Raw genomic sequence first — 25,570 nt, 5'->3', positions numbered from 1 at the left:
GGAATTGTGGCCTAGCCATCACATGTCTGTCTGGGAGCTGATGTCATGTCTTGCAGAGGTCAGCAGCTGCGGTGGTCACAGTCAGACCCCACAGACAGAAAGAAATATTCACAATGAGTGTAGCAGAAAACCCTATAGCCTACATAAACATAGAAAAAATCAAAGGCTTTAGTATGAATGCTTAAAGTTTTAAAAGGAGCTTGTTAATGCTGATTATGAGCAATAGTGATGCTAGTAGCAAACACAGCTATTGCTTAGCACACACAATGACAACATTTCAGTTACAACAGATGGCGTTTCTGGTAATATATGCCAAACCAAGACAGCACTTTAGGAGAGCTAACATTGATGATCCAAACTGGGTATTTGCAATGTTAGCCTCCCACGTAGCAAAAAAAGAGAGCAGATTATGTATGCAAAATGGCAAAGAATGTCAGAACGAAAAAGCTTTTTAATGGAACATACAGTCTGTTATCCTCAAGGGCCTCCTCTGTTCTTGGTGATCAAAGCTTTAGCACGGCTCTGAGACACAAACATACTCACACAAAGCTTGGAATTAGCCTTTGTCCTCTAGAGGATAAAAGTCTTTCCCGGACTCTCTCATCTTGTGAGGAAATCTGTCAAGTAGAGTCAGTGGGAACATCCAAGGTCAATAGTGCACTGAAAGCATGAAATATCCTCGCACACATCTCAGCTGGAGAATATCCTCTTGAAGCTATAGTGCACATGCACTGGACCTCATGAAACATGAGAACATTTAACGAGAAAAGAACTTATAAGTTCCCCAGAGAAACTTTGTATTCACTCATGAAACATTTGCAAATTTTAATGAGATATTTGTGGTGCTTTTTGATGCTTGCCAGCTCCTGGACCATATGCTTTTGTTATATGAAAAAAAAAAAACACAGCATTAACCTACATCTAATTTTGTGCATAATGGTCAGTAAATGATGATAAAAGTTTTAATTATTACTCATTTAATTATAAGTTTGAACTATTTCTGTAACTATCATTTCCTGTTAAGAATAATCACAAGTGTTTTTTTATATTATATTATATACTATTATGGTATTTATTAATAATTAGCTTTTATTTTCATATTTTCAGTTTTCATTTTAATTTTAAGTTTAGTTCCTTTTAGTAATTGTATGTGCTTTTGTATTTTTATTATTCTTATTTCAGTTTGCATTTTAATCATTTTAGGGCTTCAACTTAAACCTATTGTATTTCAGTTAGTTTGGAAGGCAACTTTACATTTAAGATGATATTTTATCTAATATTTATAGGCCTGGTTTCACAGACAGGGCTTAGATTAAGCCAGGATTAGGCTTTAGTTCAATTAGGACATTTCAGTAGCTTTTACAAATGTGCCTTAGACAAAAAAAAAAAAAAAAATATATCAGTGCAAGTTGCTTTCAGTTAAAACAGCTCAAACATGCATTTTAGTCCAGGAATAGGCTTACGCCTTGACTGTGAAACCAGGGGATAATTTTCAGTTTAGTTTAAAATAATTAAAAATAGATATTTTTAATAGTTAACAATAACAACACTGCTATGTGCACATTCTGTTGCTTTGTGAAAAAAGAGCCCACTTTTTAAAAAGGCATATAAGAGATACATTAGATTATTAAGCATTAATATGCGTTTGTTGCTGCATGGTAAACTTGTTATACACAGGCTCCCTCTACTGGAGGTTTTGATGTAATGCTACTGTGAAATACAAAAGAGCCAATTAAGCACAAAACCCGAAAAGTTCAAAGAGTGTTAAGATTAAAACAGATTTTTCAGGTGTGGAGTAGTCTAATTTCAACATCAATCCACGACTGATATGCTATTCTATAGATGTAGCAGCCAGCCGGTGCTAATGCTAACTGAGCGTTTCTGTGAGGCAAAACAGTAACTGGCTTTAACAATTATGCAAATCCACTTTCCTTTTTTTGTGTTAAAACACACGCACACATTTTCAAGTGTAATTCGATCTTTCACAGGCTATAAATACATAATATGTGTGTGTTGTGCAGGTTAGCTGAATGTTTTTGGCGGTATGGCAGCTGTCAGGTCGGCGTTGTCAGCGGCAGTCTGTTGAGGGCAGGAATCATGGGACACACAGCAGCAGTCTGAGAGAGAACTGTCTTATGGCACTTTGTGTTGCCATAGGCAACCTGTAAAAATCCTGTTAGGAGACTGTAAGTCCTGGAGCCAGTGACAGAATTAATTCTGGGGAGGTTACATTGGAGCCCCATAAAGCTGAGGCCTGCGCGCGGAGGAGGGAATGTGGGCGACTGAGTTCAGGCGATCATTTCTCACCCGGGGAGGAAGAAAAGTTGAGCCACACAAAGAAATGACAATTATGGCAGGTCTTTGTTGCTGTGCGGAGGACATCTTGTCCAGTTTTTCCTACTGCCTATCCAAGTTTAGAAATGTTAAAATTTATCGAAAGCCACTTGATTTGAGGAAATCAACTTCATTAAGTTAGGCCACACGACATCAAATGTAATCAGTCACTGTGAAATATTAAAGGGGAGGGGACCTATTATGCAAAATTCACTTTTACATGGTGTTTGAACATAAATGTCTGTCCCCAGTGTGTGTACACAACCACCATATTATGGGAAAAATCCACCCACTCCTTTTTGAATCCACATAAATCATAAGCAGTGTCTCCGAATAAGCCGTTTGCAGTTTCTATGCAATGTGACGTCACATTACACAGGTCGCGCACATGACTGAGTGAGCTGCATGTACACAGTATGCCATGTTTATCTCCTTGCCAGAGCATTAAACAGCAGCATTTAAGTAAGAAATGTATTCTCATTAAAGCTACTAAAGTTATTCAGTCAAGAGCACTGAGTGATTTTCTGTTTTTCTTTTGTTGTTTTATTTACATTAACAGCATATATAGTAGAAGGTACTGTATATTACGCTGCTTTCACTTTAATTCACAGATATAGGCTACACATGCGATTTCTTTACTTGCTGTTTACGTCAAAGTTCACAGACATAACTGACTGTTTATGTGAACTTTGTGTGTTTTTGACACAACCTTGTGTGTATTTGACAGTTTAAGAGCAATAAGACGTGAAAGAGAACTTAGTTTAACATCTAGCTTTCTGTGAGCGTGCTTCAGAAAACCATATATTAGAAGTTAGACTGATATGGCTTTAAAACGCATGCAGATAATAAACTTTCATGATATTGAAGAACTGCAATGTCACATGAGCGTGACCGCGATAGAGATAATTATTCTACAATATAAATAATAATCAAAACCAAACAGACGTTTTGTTAGTTGTTGGCTGAGTATCCGAGGCACGAGCTAAAGGAGCAGCAGCTCATTTGCATTTAAAGATACATGCACGAAAACAACATGTTTTTCTTTCCCACTCAAAAATGGGCATTTACAACATGGTATAATAAATAATCTATGGGGTATTTTGAGCTGAAACTTCAGACACATTCTGGGGACACCTGAGACTTATATTAGCCTACATATTGTAAAAAGGGGCATAACAGGTCCCCTTTAAAACATTCAAAGCAGGATTTATGAAGTCACTTTAGTATGGAGAATGTGATTCGTTGTGTGTGATAAATGTCCACATCAGCTGAGACACAAGATTAACGGTGTGCCGTATGTCTTTAATTATGAAGCGCAGTACACAGTCTAATTAAGTGCAGCTCTTTATGTAATGGCTGAGTGATTAACATTGTCATGGAGAAATAGATTCACTATTTATGTTCTCAAACCTCTTAATCTTAATTGATTGCTCACCTTAAATTCAAATTTGGTCATTTACTCACCCTTATGTCGTTTTATACCTGTATGAGTTCATTCTGTGTGACACAAAATAAGATATTTTTTCATAAACTTACAATCAATACTGGAGAAGTAAAAGCACATTCACATTCTGTATCTTTATATGCATTTTTAAAAAGTGGGCTCCCCCCCCCATGCACATGGCAGAGTTGTTATTGTTAACTATTAAAAAATAAAATAAATAAATATTTTTTTGTTGTTGACTGAAATAAAACTAAACTGAAAATTATAAATATTAGATCAAATATAATCTAAAGGTGCCTTCTAAAGTAACATAGGTTTACATTGAAGTACTAAAATGACTAAAACTCAAATAAGAATAATAAAAATAACAGACCAAAAAATATAAGATTATTCACTGAAAAAAAAATTGTATGGTTGATTCTTAAGTATAGAAATGCACAATTCGTGAGAGAAACTGACCAAATTGCATATTCACTGATTCTGATTCATTCTGACACTGATTCATTATTAGTATTAACCTTTTTTTAACTGGACCTTTTTGTATCATTTTCTTAATAAAATAATGCTTTAAAAAAAAAGTGTATTATAAATAACATTTTATCGAGATGGCCTTTAGTTGCGAGTATAATCACAACATAGGCTACTGTAGCACCATCTCACATATCTTACTGTTTACTTATTATATATATCAAATGATGTTATCAAACAATATTTCTTTGAGAGTTCTTTCGTTATATCTTTGCTACATGCACATTTACTGTAATGTTAATGTAAAGTTAATGCTATTATAGCTATAAGCCTAAATGCTGATTTGCTTGGGCATGTGGCATTTTGACCTTGATAAATGACTGTCCAGGTCTCATTTGCACAGCCTTCCAGCTGTGAGCCCCTTCAGCGAGATGCTCCAGCAGGACTAATGAGACTGATGTGTAGGTTCATATTTCAATTTCTGCTTTTTATATATAACTGTCTGTTTGTTATCAGACTCTTCAAAAGACTAATGATCAGCCCCTGACTGCAAATCATTTTCAATGCATGCAACACACATTTCTGAGCTTTTATTCGCTTTTCAACTGATACAGAGCTCGATGCTGATGTCAACATGCAAGGTGATCTTAGCTATCACTCATTAAGCTGTTAACTCAATTTCTATACTTCTAATGATATGCACTACCTTAAAGGAAGAATAAATCATTTTACAAATTAAAGTAAATTGAAATAAGTCGATCTAGCCATGCCATATGCTGCTTTGGAAGCTCTGATTTCAACATATTACAGGGTGCAAACCAAACAAACAGTCAACACAGTTATAAACAACTGATAACATTCCATTTCATGACAATAAACTAATTGAACATCTTATCGTGATAGTGGCTACATGGTCAAATCAAGGAAATCATAAACATACTACCACAGAAAAGAAATATCAAGTAACAAAAAATGACCAAACTCAATCATGATGCATTATTTTAAGTCTACTTGACTGTCTGACTGAAGAAGCCTGTGATAAATCTCGTACAAATATCAGATATACAGTATACAGATGCCTTTTGTGGGATGCAAAATCATGCTGGAGCAGAAATTCACCCAGACTGGATAAGAAGCAGAAAATAGAGAAAGAGTTCACACATCAGACATATCCAGCCTAATTTTACTACTTTTGTCGACAAAAAAAAAAAAAAAAAAAAAAATTCCCTGGAGAAAGCGTCCTATATGTCATCCACCTTGAGAAAGGTCTTCATTGCTCTGGACCAGATGTGGCATCTGTCTCTACTCCGTCTGTTCCCCCTGCTTGCAAAACACACACTTTTATTAGGTTTACAGTACTTGAATATTTCAGTTTGTCAACAAACAGCTGTCTAGTCAACTGTCATGATGTAACATCACTCGCTTCAATATTTTTTTTGAAGATTTCCATTACAAATATCTAAAAAAAAAATATCTAAAAGAATACACTCATAACTATAAAGGTTCCAAAAGAGGGGTTTACGCAGTGATGGCATAGAATAACCATTTTCGCTTCCCCAAAAACCTTTCAGTGAACAGATCTTAAAAGATGTTTTTCTTGTTTTAAGCATAAACTCAGTTAATTTTGAGAAGAAAGCAAGATTTAATATCTTAAGTCATTTTGCTTCTCAAGTAAATGTATCTTGATTTAAGAATGTTTAGATATCTGTACTGGAAAACAAGACAAAATGACTGAGTAAGAAAATATTTTGTTGCAGTGCTTGATAGCTTGCCATTCGTCACAAAATATATGTGACAAAGTTTTACTTATTGATATGTTTTGCCAGAATACGAGTGGATCTTAACCGGTCTTTTTGTCGGAGTAAAACAGAGCACAGCCTCATTTCGGCGATGCAGATGCACCTGAGGATATAAATAACACTTCCATACATAAAATGCTTAGCAACCGAGAACTGGGTTGATGTTGCTCGGGAAAGGCCTAAATTCGGCACAGAGGTGGGGTAGAGTGGAGCGGCACAGCTGAAGGAGAGATATTTGGGCCCGGCTGGAGTTTGGAAGGACACCTTCATTCTCATTGCTTGCCCCACTTTTTTCATCAAATGACCAGATTTGCTTAGTTCCTCCTCAAAGGATGACGCAGATGAAGATAGTTCAGATGGAAGCTTTGGTGTGAGAATATCAACAGTCTTTCCATCAGCGCTGGCCTATTTGTTGCTTCAAATTAGAATCTCAACGCATCTCTGGGGATCAACCAATCGAGAACCATTTGCATATTTACTGAGCGGAGGGAAACTTTTTGTGCAGAACAAAACACATTACCCGAAAGAAAATTGAAAGGGGGATAAATCTGCGCAAGGCTTTAATATTGAGTCCTGGAATTGTGGAGGCTTAAGCCACCCACAAAAGAAATTAGATTTGAAAGATCTACAGATCAACAAACTGAGATAATAGAGAATACAGAGTGTCTCTGTGGACTCCATTGGCTGTCTGTAAATCGGTGAAACGGCCGCAATCTTTTAACAATCAGGGAAAATGATAATGTGCTCATTAATAATTACTTGATTAAGAAAATTATTATCCAAAGCACTCAGAGGGTAATTAAAAAGCACACTTGTGCATGTCTTATGTTTACTCAGTATAAAGATATGACTCATTAAACACAACTGATGGATTTTTCATTTTGTTCCATTTTTGATTTGATGTTTGATTTGATTTGATGTTTTTATTATGTCTGGTCACAATATTTTCATCTTTTTTATTCTAAATCTTTGGTACACATGACAGAAAAAGGGTTAACCAACATACTCTTGAACTCTCATTAAAGTTCAAAGCTGTAATTGTTTACTTCAGATCTCAAAGCCAAATTCTGCAAGGATCTGTGTGGGTTTTTAAGTGTCTTGCCAAGCTGAGTTGGATTAAGATAGCTGGCGACCTCTGCACCATGTGGGATGGTGGGATGGCTCTTTGACTGTTGGGGACAGTGACTGACCTGAGTCCCCTTGGCTGCCGTTGAGGGCCTCACCACTGCTGCTCACCTCCTCATTGGGCTTTTCCCCAGGTTTCATCTTCTTCCGGGTCATATGACCACGGAAGCCGGCCTGGATTTTGGCGGCCGCCTTATTGGCCTCTGGGTCATCCAATGGGATGTCCATGATGTCCTCTTCCTCTTGTGGCTGGCTGCATTCCTCCTACCAGGGATGAACAATAATTTCAGCAGGGGTGTATTGCATATTGATTTTGTTCTTTCATAATATGAATCAGAATCCACTGAGATCTTATATACCACCATAGTGGGTTTAGCATGATGTATCTCATGCCCATTTAAGCCCCCTTGCAATGAATCACTATCCATCAGCTCTACAGAAACTTTTTTAGGACCAGCTTCTCCTGCACATCTACAATCACCACCTGAATGATCATGTTGGATTATCAAAAGAACCTTTCAGTGACCAGTTTTTAAAAGTACCATTTTTTTCTTAATGAGAAGAAAATTTTAATAATCTGAAGAGCACTTTTCCACTATAAAGCACCTTTTGTGAAATGGAAAGGGTCCATACATTTTTGTTAAACAGAAAGTTGTTCATGGAACCATACAGATGCCAACAAAGAACCTGTGAGAAACTTATTACCTGTACCTAATGAAAATAAAATTAACAGAAATGTACTAAAACCTAACCACCTTGACGCAAAGACCAACTGTGACCAGCTTCCAGCGCTCTGTGAAGCATGTAATCGCACATCATTAAAGAGTGTGTGGTGGGTTGTGATGTTATTTGTCTCTTTATGTCTTCCTGAAGCTGTGAAACCACATGATTTCTCCCACAACAACCAACATAGCATATGTAAAATGGCTCAGCAGAGGCTGGTTGGCAGTCTTTAAACAGCTTGTGTGAAGAAGATGAGCAGAAGTCCATTGTAAAACCCTGTCCACCCACTTTTGAACTAAGAATCAGCCTCTTTTCATATTAACCAAGCATTTTGCCAAAATGCTCTTACATGGCCACATGCAGAGGCGTTCCACAATCCCCTATAAATAAGCATCTGTTCATTTTACTGCTTCCTCATGACTGTGTATGATTACCCATGGATCACCTCTAATGAAACTGTGCAGTCACAAGCCTTTCCCATGTCTATACCAGTCCATTTAAATGATATGATGAAAGACTTGTCATATGCATAAACAGCAAGCAGAAATGATTGAGGTCTCAGCACAAGGACCTCTTAAGCCCATGAGCTCACATATTTGTTAATTGTTGACACCAATCCATGCACAATAACTAAATTCATTTTGTTTTTCACTATTATAATAATGCCACTTTATAATGCCACTTTCTGTCTAAACAGGATAAAACTTTCCATGCTTAAATAGGATTAATAAACTTTTGTGACAATTGGCCAGTTAACCTCATTAAAGGCTGCTGAAAGCTGATTGGCAGCAGATGACAGACACATTTAAAAATATGCAAATGTGGTCACGATCCAAACATGGCATACAAAACAAGAAACATTATACATACATTTAGCCTACTAAAATTCATTAAAATTACTTACTCTATTATGAGATTATAGCCACACCCTACGTTCTTTACTAGCTTTAGGCAACCATGTTTAATTGAAAGTTCAACATAGGTTTGATTAATATTGATGATACGACTACTTAAAAAATTAACTATTTGGCTTTTTATTTTATTTCCAATGGCAAATCCAATATAGCCACTGGAAATAAAATAAATTGAAATAAATAAATCTGGATAGTTATAGCGCCACCATAATAATAACAAAACAGAAAAATTTGGGATCTTTTGAACCCTAATAGCTAAAGCATAAAACTGTATAGAGCTACGCTTATAGCCTACTTTTCAAGGCATGAAATGTAAACGGTTAAAAAGTGTGAAATGATAATGAGCACAAAATATGCATAAAGACATATTCGTATTTTATTCGCATAAAGACATATTCGTATCCGTTAATAAATTTACTGGACATGAAATTTACCGCCACTGAATAAAGTTCCAAAACAAACACGTATCTGCAAAATAAGTTTAACGTTACTATTTCCTAAACAAGCACGGACAAGGTTAAAGGATGTTTCAATGTAACACTCATTCATTATCAAACTGGTTCAGTTTTTAAAAAGGATGTTTAATATTAATTAAATACTTTAAAAAAAAGAAAGAAAGTTGTCAGTACTTACGACATGACAATCCATGACGCGCAATTACAGACGCTGATAAACGTGTTTTCGTCTCGTGCAAGTGCAACAGAGCGTAAACCTCCTCACAGGGCAAAATACCTTGGTCGAATACTCCTCTCCTCCAACTATCCTTATAATTTGTCTTTTAGGGTGGGAGGAGAGAGAGAGAGAGAGAGAGAGAGAGAGAGAGAGAGAGAGAGGAGAAAGATAACGCGCGCGCGCGCGCTAGAGAGCGAGAGAGCGCGCGAGCATCATCATTTTGACACCACGACAGGTCGGTCTTTACTCATTGCAAATATTTTGTTTAATGTTTACGTTTACAGCGCCATTAATCTCACTTTCCTGTCACCTGCTACCAAAAGGATCAGAGATTCTTGGTTTAGCCTTGCACTGGAGAAAAATGAGATAGAAAAGGGACACACCATGGTCTAAACCAATTTTATTACATTACTTATAATATGCACAGTCCAAAATATTGCTGAGGGCTATCATCATAAACTGAGAAAATGCTAGAAGCAGCCCCTCCACATCTCAGTCAGTCCCACACAGTCCGTGCCTCCTCCACCCTGTGGCAATTTACTGTAGAGTAAGACAAACAGACAGTAAATCCATTGCCCTTTATTTCTCTAGAACAGTGCTCCATCTCCTGCCTCCTACCCTACCAAGATTAAAGAGAGAACATGCAGCTCTGTGCTGTAATGGTATCACTTCTCTTTTCTTGGCATCTGTTGGATGTTGTAAGGCTGGGAGCTAATAAAGTCGGTTCACAGAGCATGGAAGTGTTAAAACAGAGTTTCCTAGAAGAAGATGAGGTGACTTTACAGTCGTGCCAGAGATTGATGATAGCCATGAATATTGTTCCTGAAAATAGAAACTACATGATTCCCTTGCCCCTCCTACAGCATATAAAGTCATTGGACAAGAGTTGATATAGGTCAGGTTAGATGACCTACATTGGAGTGAGCAGAAGAGAGCATTGCTTTAGTGCGTGTCTCTAATTAACCCCTACAGAACTTGAAACACTGCACTTCGGACCGAGGATTGAAGAGTGAAGCAGCTAATTGGGTGCATACAGTATTATGTTTCTTTGGAAACATATCACACAACTCCAAAATCTAGATCAGTTTCTCCCTCGGATAACTGGTCGGTAAAATGTTTCCATGGAAACACCACCAAATCTGTCTCCTTCGAACCCCTTTAAATAAGCATATGGATTTTGTTCTGACCTCTTGGTAAAATATCTAAACGTCTTTTTGAACATCTCTTTATGAAATGTTGCAAACATTACTTTAAGTTTATGCATAGGGTTTATATGATGTAAGATGTATAGTTTGAGCTTTTTTTTGACTCTTGCGGTCTTGTCCTCACCAGCTGGACTATTTCAGGACATCTTCAATCACTGTTCTCCAGAGAGGAACAGAGCCATGCTGTTGATCAGACATGTCCTTGAAGATTTTATTTTTACTTGTTAACTTGGGACAATAAAAGGAACAGTCTGCATCCAAGTTAAGGATGACGTAGGACTGTTTGATTGTGGCAAAAATCATAATCATGATTATTTTGGTAAATATTAAAGGAATAGTTCACCAAAAAATGAAATTTATCCCATACTTTATTCACTCTCAAGCCCTCCTAGGTGTATATGCCTGTCTTCTTTCAGCCAAACACTATCTGAGTTATATTATAGCATTGTAATGGCACTGAATAGTGCATCCATCCATCCATCATGAAAGTAATCCAAGCCTTTGCCGAAAGCCAGTGATTATAGTTTATAAAGTTTTAAATATGGATATTTTTCTTACAAAAACCCATTGCTTCACTTCACTGGAATAGTATGGATGGATGTATGCGCTTTTTGGAGCCTTAAGATCATATTGATTTAACACTATTACTCAGTGATTTTGGAAACATCCTGCATTTATTGGAAAAAAAGTTTTAATTGTATTATTAAAGTCTTATTGAGAGTGGCTTTCCTCGAACTTTAAATCTAGAAAAACAGAGAAACAAATAAAATAAAATAAAAATGTAAAAATGAAATAAAATAATTAATAAAATAAAAATAAATAAGATCATTGTTGTTGGAGTGCACTTCCACAGCCTACTGAAAACTACTAAACATTTAGGGAGGAGCGAAAGCACACAGCTGTAAATCAAATCAATTTTTTTTATCAAATGGGAAGGGAGTAAAAAAAAACAAACAAAAAAAACTTACCTTTGGTTCACTGCTGTCAGGATTCTCCAGGTTCTCACTTTCCTGGCTCTTATCTCTTTGCTCCTCCAACTGATCATCCTGATCTGCATCATTCTCAGTCTGTTCTTGTAACTCTGTAGGATGTTCTTCACCGATAACCTCTGTTTCTCTCTCTAAAGGCCTGGGCTCATCTTCTTCAGCTTTCTTTGGTTCAGTATCATGGGTTCCATCATCCTCCTCATCCTCAGTGTTCACCATATTTTGCTGAGGTATGTTTGAAATGTCTGGATCCATCTCTTCAGCATCACAGCCATCACTGTCAAGATCACTCCCTTCATTTACATTCTCTGTGTTTAGATCTTTCTCAGAAGTTTCCATTACATCAGTGTTTAAAATTTCATTGCTTATCACATCCTCTGTTACTTCCGATTCACTGTTGTTTAGTTGGGAAACTGGCTTTGGGGTTTCTAAAAGGTCTTCCTCAATTGCATCAATATATTTAGATGTACTCTGTTCATCAGGAACCTGATGGTCAGCTTCATCTAGAACATCTATGACTTCACTTTTACTGTCATTTGTTTCATCACCGTAGTCAATATATCCGTCTTTCATTTCCATCAGTGATTTACTATTGATATCAGATGTGGAATCAGCTACATCTTCTACAAAGTCATTGGTGCTGCTGTACTCATGATTGGTCTCTTCCTGATCTTCACTGTCTGGTAAGTCATAATTTTCTTCAATATGTTCCTCCGATTCCTGCCCTGCTTCAACTGCACTTTCAGTAACATCTTTTTCAATTGTACTTTTTGATGAATCCTCTACATAAACCTGCTCAGTGCTCTTTTTCTCAGAGTCAGTGTCTTCTAAAAAAGTATCAACCATTTCTGAGACTCCCTGTTCAGCATCTTCAATATGGCCATCATCATCAGACATTTCATTTGGTGGTTTGCCTGCATCTTGCTCAATATGTGAAGGGGTTTCAACAAAAGATTCATCTTGTGATTCCGACTGTTCTCCATTCCGAGGCAATGGATTTGGACTTCCCAGGTCTATGTTGGCGTCAGTAGATTCAGATGGGTGGCTTATCTCTTCAGCACATACATCCACATTTGCTAGACCACCAAAGGCAGGCAGAGGTGTAGACTCAAGTTCGGATCTGCAGATATCAATACCTGCAGCTTCTTTTGCGACCTCTTCATCTTTCATTAGGCCTACCTCTGATGTTTGTTCTGGAATACCACTGGGGTCCTTCAGCTCTTGAGCACATATATCAACATCTGCTGTTCCCACATAGGGAATATCTGCAGCAGGTTTGTGTTCCCTCTCACTGGATTCCTCATCGAGCTTCTTTTCTAACTCATATTTTTGCTTTACTTCAGTGTCCTCTGAATTATTAGTGTTGAGGTCTTTTAATGCAGAACGTTGGGTTTCATTGTTTCCAAAAGTTTCAGAACGGCCAGTGTTGTTTCTGAAAATTGACATGTAAGAAGGTAATTTTATATGCAACAGTGATTAATAATACAAGTAAATAAAAGCACAAACAAGTACAACAGGAGTAATAAATGAATCCTTATACAGCCCAGATGCATATCTGTGCTCTGACACTACAATCAATCGTCCGAAAGCCGCCCTCGGCTTGATCAAATGATCGAAGCCCTGCCTCAGAGACGGAGAGCCACCCGCAGAGCTTCGTCCTGCTATAATGTTTTAAACCTGCTGCACTGCATAAATGTACAACCAGAATAAAGGAAATCAAACCAAAACTACAAGTTTTTTTGTCTAAATTTTCATCTAAAATCTCACTGTCTTCACTTCAGTCTGTCTTTATTTCGATTCTTCTCTCATCTGGATAACTGTTAGGGAGAGTGAAAGAGTGAAATCGCATTTTCTCATCCACACACCTTGTATTTATTTGAGGTAAATTGGAGTTTCCTTGTATTGATGTGCCCTGTTTTGAAAAGAACAAACAACACATGCATGTTAGAAGGAATAACTGTAAAATAATCTAAAGGTTCAGAGTTTTGTCTTATTTTTTAGATACCTTAAACGAGTGATTATTGTAGAACCTATCTTCCATCTTTGCACCCCACTCTGCTGGATCGAGGCCACTTTCTGGAACAAAACACAATCATTATGTTCAAGCATGCATTGACTATATAGATTTAATAATAGTAGCCATTGCAAACAAAATTATTTCTGCCTTGGACAAAGACATACTGTATAAGCCAGCAATGACTAACTCACTACAAACACTATTAAACATCAGGATCAAAGGAAACCATCTCAGTCACCTTCTCTGGCTTTAAGAAGCTCTGTGAAGTAGAGAGCAGCAAAGGTAGGGATGTCTCCAGGCTGGTCTCTCAACACTTCTCTGGCCAGACCCTCCAATAAATTCCCAAAACCTTTAGGGATCCGCAGGTTTGTGTTGGAGAAGGGAACAGACATCTTGTACAGCACCTCAAGTCTGATGAATAAGTAAAAAAAATAGGGAAAAGACACATTCATTAACCATTAATGGTGTTGACAGGCTAATTTACTATTAATTTCCCACAAAATAATGTAATACAATTATTTAGTTTAATTTCATCAAGATGTTTAGTTTTAACTTACTGCATAACATACACATATGATGATATTGGCATTGACATATTTGTGCTGAAAGTCATCAAGATGAAAGACAAACAGACGGGTTTTTTATCAGTAAAATGAACGACATATTCTAACAATTGTTCTGTCAAACCCACATTTTCTTGTTTGGTTAAATCGATAGTCACAATAATTATATATTTAATAATTTTGCAAGGTGGACTAGCGTGATGTATCTTACCAGTTAAAACGAGCTGAATGTTGTCAACCGTTGCTATGCAACCGACACGTGGTTCCAACTACCGAAAGCGGAGAGGGTCAAAACGATTCAGATTCAAGTAACTTGGTATTTAAACCTAGACTAGTATTCATGTTAAAAATGTCAGTAATATTACCAATATAGATATATAAACACGCCATATAAAATGTAGGAATAAAATACAACAACAACAACTATACAAAACCAAAGAAACATTTATTTATTTATTGCCAAACATTAAACAAAACATTAAAAAGCTTTCAGTAGAATTTAAGAATCGAATTGCTGGGTATTCTCCGTAGCATTAATGTAGCTATGGGTAACAGGTGATTTTACTCAGGTCAATTCCTCAGGATTACCTGAGAAACATTTCCCCTCACAATATTTCAGCTATGTGCCTCATCTTTTCTGTCTGCTCTTGCATGCTCGATTCGCGAATCACGAGTCAATTAAATGTTCTTAACTTCTAAAGCGATTCACAATTCAGTCTGAATCATTCAAACAGTTCACAACACCGTTGGAAACAGTTTCTTACAAAGAACAAAAATAAAGGTTGAAATTGATATTTCCCAAAAATCAATTAAAACCAAAACTGCTGCAAATGCATTCTGTCGTTCATCGATGAAGTTCATGAAATTCAACACCTGGCTGCGTTTGCAGCAACGCATACTGCAGGTAAAGACATTTTCCAACAGCATCAAAACAATAGCTAACAGTACAGTTAATATGACAATGTTTTTGACCATATACCTCAAACACCTTTCATTGTCCTAACCCTGCTGAATGTGTGAACGAATTCAAAGGCATTTCTAAGTTTTCTAACCTTTCCTTCATCGGTAGTAGTAGGGCACAGTTCCCTGCAACAAGGCTACCCATGTAGGGTGTAGGATGGTTTGGGGCACGTTCCCCCTGGAATTCACAATTATTATTTTTTTTAATTTAAGACGGGTTTGAACTTTTTTTGTAGCCTACTATTGGGGAAAAAAAACAGATTTGTGTAATTGGAATTTAAACTATAAATTACTTTAACCATTCTTTTGAAGTCACCATGAAATCAAAATTATATATATATAAAAATTATGGTATATTTTAGTATTTATTAAACATGACTTATCTGTGCACATCATTAGTATTATTTTTTTAATTCATGTGTCTTGTCTTGTCTTCTCTGATGATGTGTTTACTGGCATGAGGGCGAACCACAACCATAATTAAGTCCCGCCCAAGCCCTCCCTGTCTCTCTCTTGAAACCAACACGGAAGTGAATAAACGGCAATTCATCAACTGGCCGCTTGAAGCTGGCTGCAAAAGTGAGTCAAATCCAAATCTGCATCTCCCCATGTTGAAATGCCCAACTTTACAGCAGAAAAAAACGTTTACAGCCTGGAGCAAAAAGTGGCTTTGGTCTATACAGCTAATTTTGCCCTTCATGACAACTGTGAGGGGGGTGAATTTTTTTTATAACTCATCCGTTTAAATTATATTAAGCCTTAAATTTCTGCATAGTTAAGGGTGTGTCCACTTTTGAGTGACAGGTGGATTCCCGCTGCTGTGGTCATTAGTCATCATTAGCCGTTTGTCTGCTGTCTGCTGTCTGTTAGCCGTCACATTACCTCAGCTCAGGGCCGGAGTGGGGCCATTTTCAGCCCGGGAGTTTCAGGCCCAAGACCGGCCCACTTTTTCCATGGTGGAATTCCAAATTAGCACTTTTTCCAAATTGGATAAATGAAGCAACAGTTCAGCTCTTACTATTGTGTAGTTTGTATTAATACCATGGTTCAACAAATAATGTAAAGGTTAAATTATAATTCACTTAGACTTTATAAGAAGCAATTGCGACTTTATTTCACACAATTCTGACTTTATATCTTGCAATTCTGACTTTATAACACGCAATTGCGGCTTTATTTCACACAATTCTGACTTTATATCTCGCAATTCTGACTTTATAACACGCAATTGCGACTTAATTTCACGCAATTCTGACTTTATATCTTGCAATTCTGAGAAATAAAGTCAGAATTGCGAGATGTAAACTCGCAATTGTGAGATAAAAAGTCGCAATTATCTTTTAAAATGTTTTATTCTGTGGCGGAAACAAGCTTCCATACCTCCTGGCCTCTTTTTCCCATCCATCCTCCCTGACGCATACCGTTACGGTAGGGCCGGCCCAGCTATCTGTAGGCGGTGCCGCGGTAGCCTACCTGAGAAAACGTTTTGGAAAAGACGGGCTATGGACCCAACCAACTCTATAGGAGGGGAGAACTCCCTCACATGGTACAACCCATGCAGAGGCTGCGCGCTGCGGTGTCAGAATGCGGAACGTGTGTGAACTCGACCGGCCCAAAAGTGAAGCGGCCCACCGGGAATTCTCCCGATTACCCACCCCGGGCCTGCCTCAGCTCATTGTCTGACTGTAAAAAAAAAAAAAATTCGGGAGTGACGCGCTGCCAAGATGGCGATGGTCGGCCACGCCCACTTTAGGCTTCAAAAACGGTCTTCAGAAACCTACGGGTGACGTCACGGACACTACGTCCATATTTTTTTACAGTCTATGGTCCCGCCCTACATTTTGTCTTGTTCAAGAAGCTGTTTTACTTGTGTCACAATTGGTGGGGGGAATTAAGGCTATCGCAACTTCCGTTTCATTTCGCCTTAAAGTCATATAGATCTTCCTGGTCAAAAAAGGCAAAGATGCCAACAAAGCAAAAATAAATAAATAAATTATGAGTTACAAACTACGGTGACGCATTGCTGCCACATACATATTATTTTTTCCCCTCAATTATGTCGTTTTAACGAGATCTTATGTCGTTTTAACAACATCTTTTCTCGTAATAACTAGATGCTATGTCGTTAAAACGACATATTTTCTTGTCCTTATAAGGACATGTGTAAGTCATGTACAAAATATGCCTTTATCCACATAAAATTGATATAGCCTATCACGCCTTTATCACACTTCTACCTTCAAAAAGCTTAAGCAAATAGCAGCCCCCAATCAGAGGCGAACCTACACTGAATGGGGGCCCCAGGCAAAATTAATCAATGAGGCCCTTTTTTAAAATATATTTTATATAGGCCTATAAGTTTTTTTATATAATATATTATATATAAGATTTATTTTTGTTAATAGGCTATTGTCACGCTTCTGGTTGAAGAAGATGAAGGATACGTAGTCAAAGTTACAATAATAACAAAGGGTTTAATATTCAACAGGTGACAAACCGATAAACGGAACAGGGTGCAACAAACACAAATAATAACTGACAAAGACAAGGCGTGAGAGGGGAACTTAAATACACAGATAATGACTAGGACAACAGGTGACGGTGATGATGATGATGAGGATGATCACAGGTGATGAGGAGCAGGTACAGGTGATGATTACAGAGGATTCTGGGAAGTGTAGTGAAGACAAGACGATGACAGACAGTGAATGTGACAGCTATATCTTCATTACCTAGAGATATAATTAAACAAAAAGTAGTCAAAACACATCTAACAGAACATAGCCTAAGTTGTTTATTTTTTACAACATTGTGTTCTTATTTTATTTATTTTTTAATTAACGAAATGTCAATCTTCGTCTTTATAACAGAAGATACAATACAGTACAAAAATGTTCAAGATACAGCCTACAATCTTCACATGTAGAACGGATTGTCACCTTATAAACAGTCCTTTGTGTGGTGGAATAAGCAATGCTATATAGAAATATATCTTAATTTAAACTTTATTTTATTATTTTATTAGTTCATTAACTAATTATGCTAACTCAACTAATTTAATGTAAAGAGCTGGATACTAATTACTAATTAAATTATGTCAAATATTAAATGTAGGCTATTAGAGTTGCCATAGACTAAAGATTTGAGGTGGACAGTAACAAAGTACATTTACTTGAGTACTGTACTTAAGTACACTTTTTGAGTATCTGTACTTTACTTAAGTATTATTTTTTCTGGAAACTTTTGACTTTAACTTCACTACATTTGAAAGACAAATATCGTACTTTTTACTCCACTACAATTCTTTCAGGTCCTTGAGTAGAAAGTAGTGTCAGTGTGTGTGTGTGTCAGTCAGGGGATGATTTTGGTTGCAGGGACCCACAGGGGTTGCATTTTTGCAGGGGTTGCACTTTGGCTGGAAGTGAAAGTCGGATTGATGTTGGTTTCTGACATCAACCCGATTTTCGTTTTCAAACCACAATAAAACGTCTGTCCAACGTTGGAGATTAATGTCAATCTGGCGTTGGATTCTGACATCAGCCTGATTTTCATTTTCAACGTTGGGTTTGGTCTTCTAAATATGAATTTTGTCATTGTTTTGGTGCACACTAGCTTATAGATAACAGAAAGGCTATATTCATAAAATATTCAAAAAACTTTAAATAGGGCAGTATTTGAGGGAACAGCCATTTGGGTGTCCGAAACCATTGTGGATGTTATTGAGTGACTTATTCAATCTCACATTCAATCCCACTACTGGAACTGTGTTCTAGAAATAAATTTGATATTAATATGAGGGTAGGCAGGCATAGATTCAGAGGCATAAGGTACTGTAAGTATTACACACAACAATGCAACAATAATAAAACAATGCATTAAAATTTACTTTTGATACTTAAGTACTTTTAAAAACAAGTACTTCTGTAGGCCTACTTTTACTTAAGTAAAAATCGGTCTTTACAACTTTTACTTGTAATAGAGTAATATTTGACCAGTAGTATCTGTACTTTCACTCAAGTAAGGAAGTTGTGTACTTTGTCCACCTCTGATTTTTCTAGACTAGTCGTCATTCATTTAAGCAATTAGGACTAATCGCACGTTAATATTCAATCCTGGGTGCATATAGGCTATAGCCTACATTCTGCGCTCAAGTGCATGCATAAAACTTGCCGCAAAGCACCGGCAAAAGTAGGCTAATGAAAAATAACGAAGCATTTTAATTGTTTATTAATAAACTAGTGTTTTCTAAATCAGTGTAGGCTGCCTGCAAACATATCTCCATACATCTCCGCTGTAATGTAGCCTAGATGCGCCTTTCATACGGACAGGATTACATAATCAGATGGTAGCCTACCGTACGTATTTGCTTTCGATTGGATTTTTTTCGTTGGTGGACATTTTTTATAAGCTTTATATAGATAGCTATATTTCTCATGTCTGTGAGGCTTGTCTATACACTGTTTTTCAGTTCATTTTAAAATGTTTTATTCTGTGGTGGAAACAAGCTTCCATACCTCCTGGCCTCTTTTTCCCATCCATCCTCCCTGACGCATACCGTTACGGTAGGGCCGGCCCAGCTATCGGTAGGCGGTGCCGCGGTAGCCTACCTGAGAAAACGTTTTGGAAAAGACGGGCTATGGACCCAACCAACTCTATAGGAGGGGAGGGGAGAACTCCCTCACATGGTACAACCCATGCAGAGGCTGCGCGCTGCGGTGTCAGAATGCGGAACGTGTGTGAACTCGACCGGCCCAAAAGTGAAGCGGCCCACCGGGAATTCTCCCGATTACCCACCCCGGGCCTGCCTCAGCTCATTGTCTGACTGTAAAAAAAAAAAAAATTCGGGAGTGACGCGCTGCCAAGATGGCGACGGTCGGCCACGCCCACTTTAGGCTTCAAAAACGGTCTTCAGAAACCTACGGGTGACGTCACGGACACTACGTCCATATTTTTTTACAGTCTATGGTCCCGCCCTGCATTTTGTCTTGTTCAAGAAGCTGTTTTACTTGTGTCACAATTGGTGGGGGGAATTAAGGCTATCGCAACTTCCGTTTCATTTCGCCTTAAAGTCATATAGATCTTCCTGGTCAAAAAAAGCAAAGATGCCAACAAAGCAAAATGGTGCATTTTTCGCGCTCCAATTCACAGAGACCATGAAAGCGCGCCCTGTTCGTTATCTTTTATTTTACAAAAGCACAACGTTTTCTTGTTGTTGTGAGTTTACACAAATAAAAGTAGTTGCGACTGATGTATTATTCTTTTCTGTATGACCAGAAATGATGGAGAATTTTAAGTTGTTTCCACTATTGATAGGAAAATGCGAGTGATGGCACCGGCGACTCCATTTTATGTAGTGCGCGCTCCACACTCCACACAAACACTTGGATATGCTCTTAATAATAGCGAACATTTATCTAGGTTAACGTTAGAGCGAGCGGCCATACCAGACGGATAAGACCTCTTCATGTTTAACAAATAAAATTCTGTTGCATTTTCTTACGCCAGTTTGAAAAGGGCAGCTGAAACACTTAGCCTATACAGGTAAACGCCCAACGCTGGTGTTTTTCTTTAAAGCTACACTGTGTAATTTTTTAAGTTGATTCTTAGCAAAAAAACACTTTGTTCTTTCAAAATGATATGTGCTCATTAATGTGTAATTACTTCTACCAACTAATCAAGTATTCTCGTAAGCGTAGAATCTGCCATTTAGAATACATACGAGCGAGTCGCTCGAATGGTGGCAGCCATGTTGCGCCTCCATCTTGAAAATACATCAGCCAAAGCGGGACATACCTGGAAATTCAAGCTTCGCCTTTCGCGTTTTGACACTCAGCGGCACCGTGACGAATGCGAGGGGGAGATTACTCGCGACTGCCGGCAGATTTGAAATAATCCGGCCACCGTAGGAGTTAAAACGCCCTCGGAATGGGAGGGGCTAGAAAGTAATATTCAGTTGGTAGTCATAAACAATTTCACCGCTAGATGGGAGAAAATCCTACACAGTGTAGCTTTAAATAAATTTGTTTAGGCTTTAAAATAAATATTGTTTGTGGGCTAATTAATGCCACAATAATTTGTTTATTTTATTGGTTACTTATATTTTTAATTTTTGTTTTGCATTGAATACCATGTAAATGATTTGCTGTGCACCGCAATGCCATCCTCCGATAGAAAGCCACGTTAAGAGCCACCTTTATTTTCTTTATAATAAAGGGTTTCTATGGGAGGAAAACGTTTTAACGTGTAATTAAATGCGTTGCGTTCATATTCTGGGCTCATCTGCTTTTCTGTAGGATAGTATGGTTTATTAATAAGGTGTGTACAGCATTTGATCTTTATCAACTGAAGTAGCCTATTAAGCCACATTAAGCTTTTTCTTTATTATATGGGTTTTCTATGGGAGGAAAACGCTTAGCCTAATGTGCAATTAAATGCAATATTCGTATTCTGGGCTCATCTGCTAATCTGTAGGCTACACATGCTTTATTAATAAGGTGTGTACAGAATTTGATCTTTTAACATGAATGTCCATTGGGGGCTGCTATTGCTTCAGCTTTTTGAACATAGAAGTATGATAAAGACATGATTGGCTATACATTTTATGTGGATAAAGGCATATTTTGTACATGACTGCGCATGTCCTTATAAGGCCTAGAAGATTTGTCGTTTTAACGACATAACATCTCGTTATTACGAGAAAAAGATGTCGTTTTAACGACATACCCTGTAACATCTTGTTATTACGAGAAAAGATGTCGTTAAAACGACATAACATCTCGTTATTACGAGAAAAATATTTTGTTTTAACGACATTAGATCTCCTTATTACTAGAAAATATGTCGTTTTAACGACGTTATTAATTCTCGTTATTACTAGAAAATATGTCGTTTTAACGACATAACATCTCGTTATTATGAGAAAATATGTCGTTTTAACGACATAACATCTCGTTATTACGACATAATTGAGTGGAAAAATAATACGTATGTGGCAGCAATGCGTCACCATACAAAACAAATGTAATACAATAATAATTTCCTTCAAGAATATAAAAGCATGCTTTGAAATGCATGAAACACAAATTTACACAAAAGTTAAAAGTTTACACAAGCATTCAAACTTTAATGATTTTTAATTGCAGTTAACAACAATTGTGAAGACAGCTTTTTTTATTAGAGATACAGTGTTTTGAAGTAACTAACTAAGAGCCTCAGAGGAGTAGGTAATTACAGCATATTCAGACGTTGTGCTTAATTTTCTAGTGACCTCTTTAGAGTGGATGTGCAGTCTGTCAGCTGAAGCATGCAGTAATCCTGCTCTGGCCTCATCTCTCCATCTCTGCAAAACACATTCACACTGTCACTCATCAGGTCCCGTGCACCATGCAATTATACATAATTGTATTTATTTATAATATATTTTTGTCACCGGTCTTTGGTTTTTTGAAGTCTGGGTAAAGGTGTCAGATAGATCCGGATTGCTGGATCCCCTCACAGAGATCACAATATCAGCGTAAGGGACTTCATGATCACTCTGGCTGTCTGGGAATAAAAAAAGAAGTTAACTCTTGAATCATACTGCCATTCAAACTTTTTGGGTTGGTAAGATTTTGTTATGTTTATGAAATAACTCACTTCTGCTCACCAAGGCTGCATTTATTCGAACAAAAATAAAGTGATATTGTGAAATATTATTACAATTTAAAACGACTGTTTTCTATTTGAATACATTTTAAAATGTCATTTATTCCTGTGATGGAAAGATTCAGCATCATTACTCCAGTCTTCAGTCTCACATTATCCTTCAGAAATTATTAGAATATGATGATTTGGTGCCCAAGAAACATTCTTTATTGTTATCAATGTTGAATACAGTTGTTAAACTGATTTTTCAGGATTCTTTGATGAATTGAAAATCAGAAAAGCATTTATTTTTGTCTTTCTTTACTGTAACTTTTGATCATTTTAATGCATACTTGCTGAATAAAAGTATTCATTTATAAAGCTTATATAAAACTTAAAACAGTAGTGTTGTGTATGTATGTGTGTACATTTTATATGTATATTTTATTTTTATATTAATGTTTATAAATTGAGAGAGACCTTGAGCAATTGGCCTCATCACCACAGCATTTCTGGATGGATCCCTGCAAGAGACCAGATACTGCTGGTTAAAGTGATTTGGTATGTTTTGCTACTTCATAATGATTAATTTTACATATGCAATTGTGCATTACCTTTCATGGACTATATTAGTGGAATCCATTATCTTACACCCTATTCTGTAGCACAGATACACCAGATGGGCCGTCAGGACAACCACTGCAGACACTGCAAAAGCTGCGAAGACCTTGGCCCAGGTGAATCCATCTGTATGGCAAAATGCTGACTTGATGGACTGTATTGTATGTGAATCTGAAAATGTGTTGATATATTTTTGGAAGTGTAAAACGCTTACCTATTGTGTTAACCTCTATATCCACAGTGAAAGCCTGGTGTGTGCAAGTCCCTTTAGATTGGCACCTGTATCGTCCACTATCCTCTCCTTTGATTTCACTCCACTGGATTACACTGTCATTTTTTGGGGTCAAAGGGAGGGTACTGTTTTCTCTGACCCACTGGACCTCACAGTGTTTGATGTCAATGGCAACACAGTGAAGTATGAGTGAGGCTCCTGCCATCACTTCGATAGTGGAAAAGGATGTAAGTACTTCATCTGACTCTGCCTGACCCCTATACGACTTTACTCTCAAAGATGGACCTAGATCTAGACCAGAAAGACACAAGGACACAAAAATAATATAAACCAATAGTCTTAAAAATAGCACAGTAAGTAGAACTATCCTTACAGATACACAACTTACAGACTATATGAAGCATAAATGCACATAAAGTGAGAAAAGGCCTGGGATGAATTCATTCATGTTATTCATCATAAACGATAAACTCAAACGCATCTTACCGATAACTTGCAGCGTTACCAGAAGCTCTGTTTTCGAAGGAATGCCCGGTGTGTCACTCTCTTCAGAAAAGCAAGAATAGTTATAATGCGTTTGCTCCATAATTAGATGAGCTGTGTATATGCTCACAATGCACACGTCTCCTAATGTAAATTGTTTAGGATCCCAGCGGCACTTGCTACATACTGGAGTTTCTTCCCATTTCCATTTACCATGAGTGAATCCACTGGAACAGTTGTAGGTACAATTTAAAGTAAACGGTTCGTGGAGTCTTACATTCTTAATTTCACGCTGGATTTCAGAACTCGTACTTACAGCATCTGTGAAGAGCCATAAAGTTAACAGCATCTAGAAATTACACTTATATTAGTATTTAAGTGAATATATAAGAATTTAAGGAAATATCTGATTTACCACATTAGATACAGATAATTTAATCATTTAATCATAAAAATAATATATAGCATTTCCAGTGACATTACCTTGGAATCCTAATTGTAAAAGCAGCATCACAGGAATCAGAAACATGTTTTGGCATTCATTCAAGATACTTGTTCATATCTTGCATGTGCTTGCATCTGAATGCGTAAATGATAATTTAATAAAAAGTATATAGCATATGTGAAAAACAAAGGGAAGCTCCTCCCCATAAGTTGGGCTTAGTTTCCTGCCTCTGAAAATGTGGTTAACTGAGGTGTTGGTGCATCATGACGCATGGCAAGATGTCATTGGTCTTCTGCAGCTTGATTTGCATGGCACTGTGGTTTTGTTTGATCATTTAACAAAAAAATATGTACATTATTTATGTAATAGACATTATAAATAAATTAATATAGGGTATGTCCTAAGGAATTTAGATGTCAATCAAATGGAGCTGTTCGATGGTTTTGATTCATGATGATGTTATTCTCATATGTTGTTTTTACCTAATTAACATTTTCCATGGATCTAAACAAATTAAATGGAAATTGCGTGAATGATATTTAAAGAAGTTCACAGCCTGACTCTTGATAACATCCATGTTAATGAATCAAAGTGACTTTCTCAGCAGTTTGATTAATTTATCACCCGATTGCTGCTGTAAACTGGATCACATTCAAGCTTTGGAGTGGAAACTGGAGGTTAATACAGTTTGCAGCTGCAGAGGTTTGAAGCTCCATTTCAACGTAAAGGAACAGGAAACATCGTGCCTTCGCATTACCACAAAAACTTACAATCTATTTTTACATTTACTGCACTATGCTATTTTACATGTATATGTTCCTTTTTAAGGTGTTATTATAAAAAAAATAATAATTCAAATGTGCACTGTAACAGTGGGTGGGTGCATATTATGTTAAGGTCAAATTTAATTTCAAAATCAAAAGGAAAACTTAATCAAAATTCCAAAAGTTGAGAAA

At 37.1% G+C, this 25,570-nt stretch overlaps 3 protein-coding genes across 4 annotated transcripts; all 3 read right to left on the bottom strand.

The window, feature by feature from the left end:
* Window positions 1–4,821: 4,821 nt before the first annotated feature.
* LOC311090294 (neurogranin-like) lies at window positions 4,822–9,600 on the bottom strand. 2 transcript variants are annotated; one of them, XM_084125536.1, is made up of 3 exons: window positions 9,441–9,600; window positions 7,236–7,434; window positions 4,822–5,569 (listed from the first exon to the last, which is right to left on the bottom strand). In XM_084125536.1, the coding sequence occupies exons 1-3, from the start codon at window positions 9,453–9,455 to the stop codon at window positions 5,517–5,519; spliced, it is 267 nt and encodes an 88-aa protein (XP_083981662.1). In that variant the 5' UTR covers window positions 9,456–9,600; the 3' UTR covers window positions 4,822–5,516. The 2 variants fall into 2 exon arrangements, with proteins under 2 accessions (XP_083981662.1, XP_083981663.1); XM_084125537.1 differs by having other exon boundaries at window positions 4,822–5,566.
* A 307-nt stretch (window positions 9,601–9,907) lies between these two features.
* Window positions 9,908–12,592, bottom strand: LOC311090293 (uncharacterized protein). Its single transcript, XM_084125535.1, has 2 exons — window positions 11,653–12,592; window positions 9,908–10,019 (listed from the first exon to the last, which is right to left on the bottom strand). Exons 1-2 carry the CDS (start codon window positions 12,565–12,567, stop codon window positions 10,017–10,019), a joined length of 918 nt encoding a protein of 305 aa, XP_083981661.1. The 5' UTR covers window positions 12,568–12,592; the 3' UTR covers window positions 9,908–10,016.
* A 9,713-nt stretch (window positions 12,593–22,305) lies between these two features.
* On the bottom strand, window positions 22,306–24,797 carry LOC311091521 (uncharacterized protein). The gene is made up of 7 exons (XM_084127480.1): window positions 24,653–24,797; window positions 24,173–24,490; window positions 23,669–23,977; window positions 23,448–23,580; window positions 23,314–23,357; window positions 22,640–22,752; window positions 22,306–22,549 (listed from the first exon to the last, which is right to left on the bottom strand). The coding sequence occupies exons 1-7, from the start codon at window positions 24,696–24,698 to the stop codon at window positions 22,409–22,411; spliced, it is 1,104 nt and encodes a 367-aa protein (XP_083983606.1). The 5' UTR covers window positions 24,699–24,797; the 3' UTR covers window positions 22,306–22,408.
* Between the last annotated feature and the right edge of the window lie 773 nt (window positions 24,798–25,570).

The sequence above is a fragment of the Abramis brama genome (genome assembly GCF_963993115.1).
Source record: "Abramis brama genome assembly, chromosome: 10".
Taxonomy (NCBI): domain Eukaryota; kingdom Metazoa; phylum Chordata; class Actinopteri; order Cypriniformes; family Leuciscidae; genus Abramis; species Abramis brama.
Note: the sequence above shows the minus strand (reverse complement) of the source record. Positions and strands in the feature narration are given on the sequence as shown.

Excerpts from the sequence above, each read along its gene's own strand:
- LOC311090294 (XM_084125536.1), bottom strand. Across the intron at positions 5,570-7,235 it reads CGGCAGCCAAGGGGACTCAG|CAGGGGGAACAGACGGAGTA; the intron begins GTCAGTCACTGT and ends GTGTTTTGCAAG.
- LOC311090293 (XM_084125535.1), bottom strand. The coding sequence starts at position 12,567 with ATGTCTGATGATGATGGCCATATTGAAGATGCTGAACAGGGAGTCTCA.
- LOC311091521 (XM_084127480.1), bottom strand. The coding sequence starts at position 24,698 with ATGTTTCTGATTCCTGTGATGCTGCTTTTACAATTAGGATTCCAAG. Across the intron at positions 24,491-24,652 it reads TTTACAATTAGGATTCCAAG|ATGCTGTAAGTACGAGTTCT; the intron begins GTAATGTCACTG and ends GGCTCTTCACAG. Across the intron at positions 22,753-23,313 it reads GATGAGGCCAATTGCTCAAG|ACAGCCAGAGTGATCATGAA; the intron begins GTCTCTCTCAAT and ends TTTTATTCCCAG.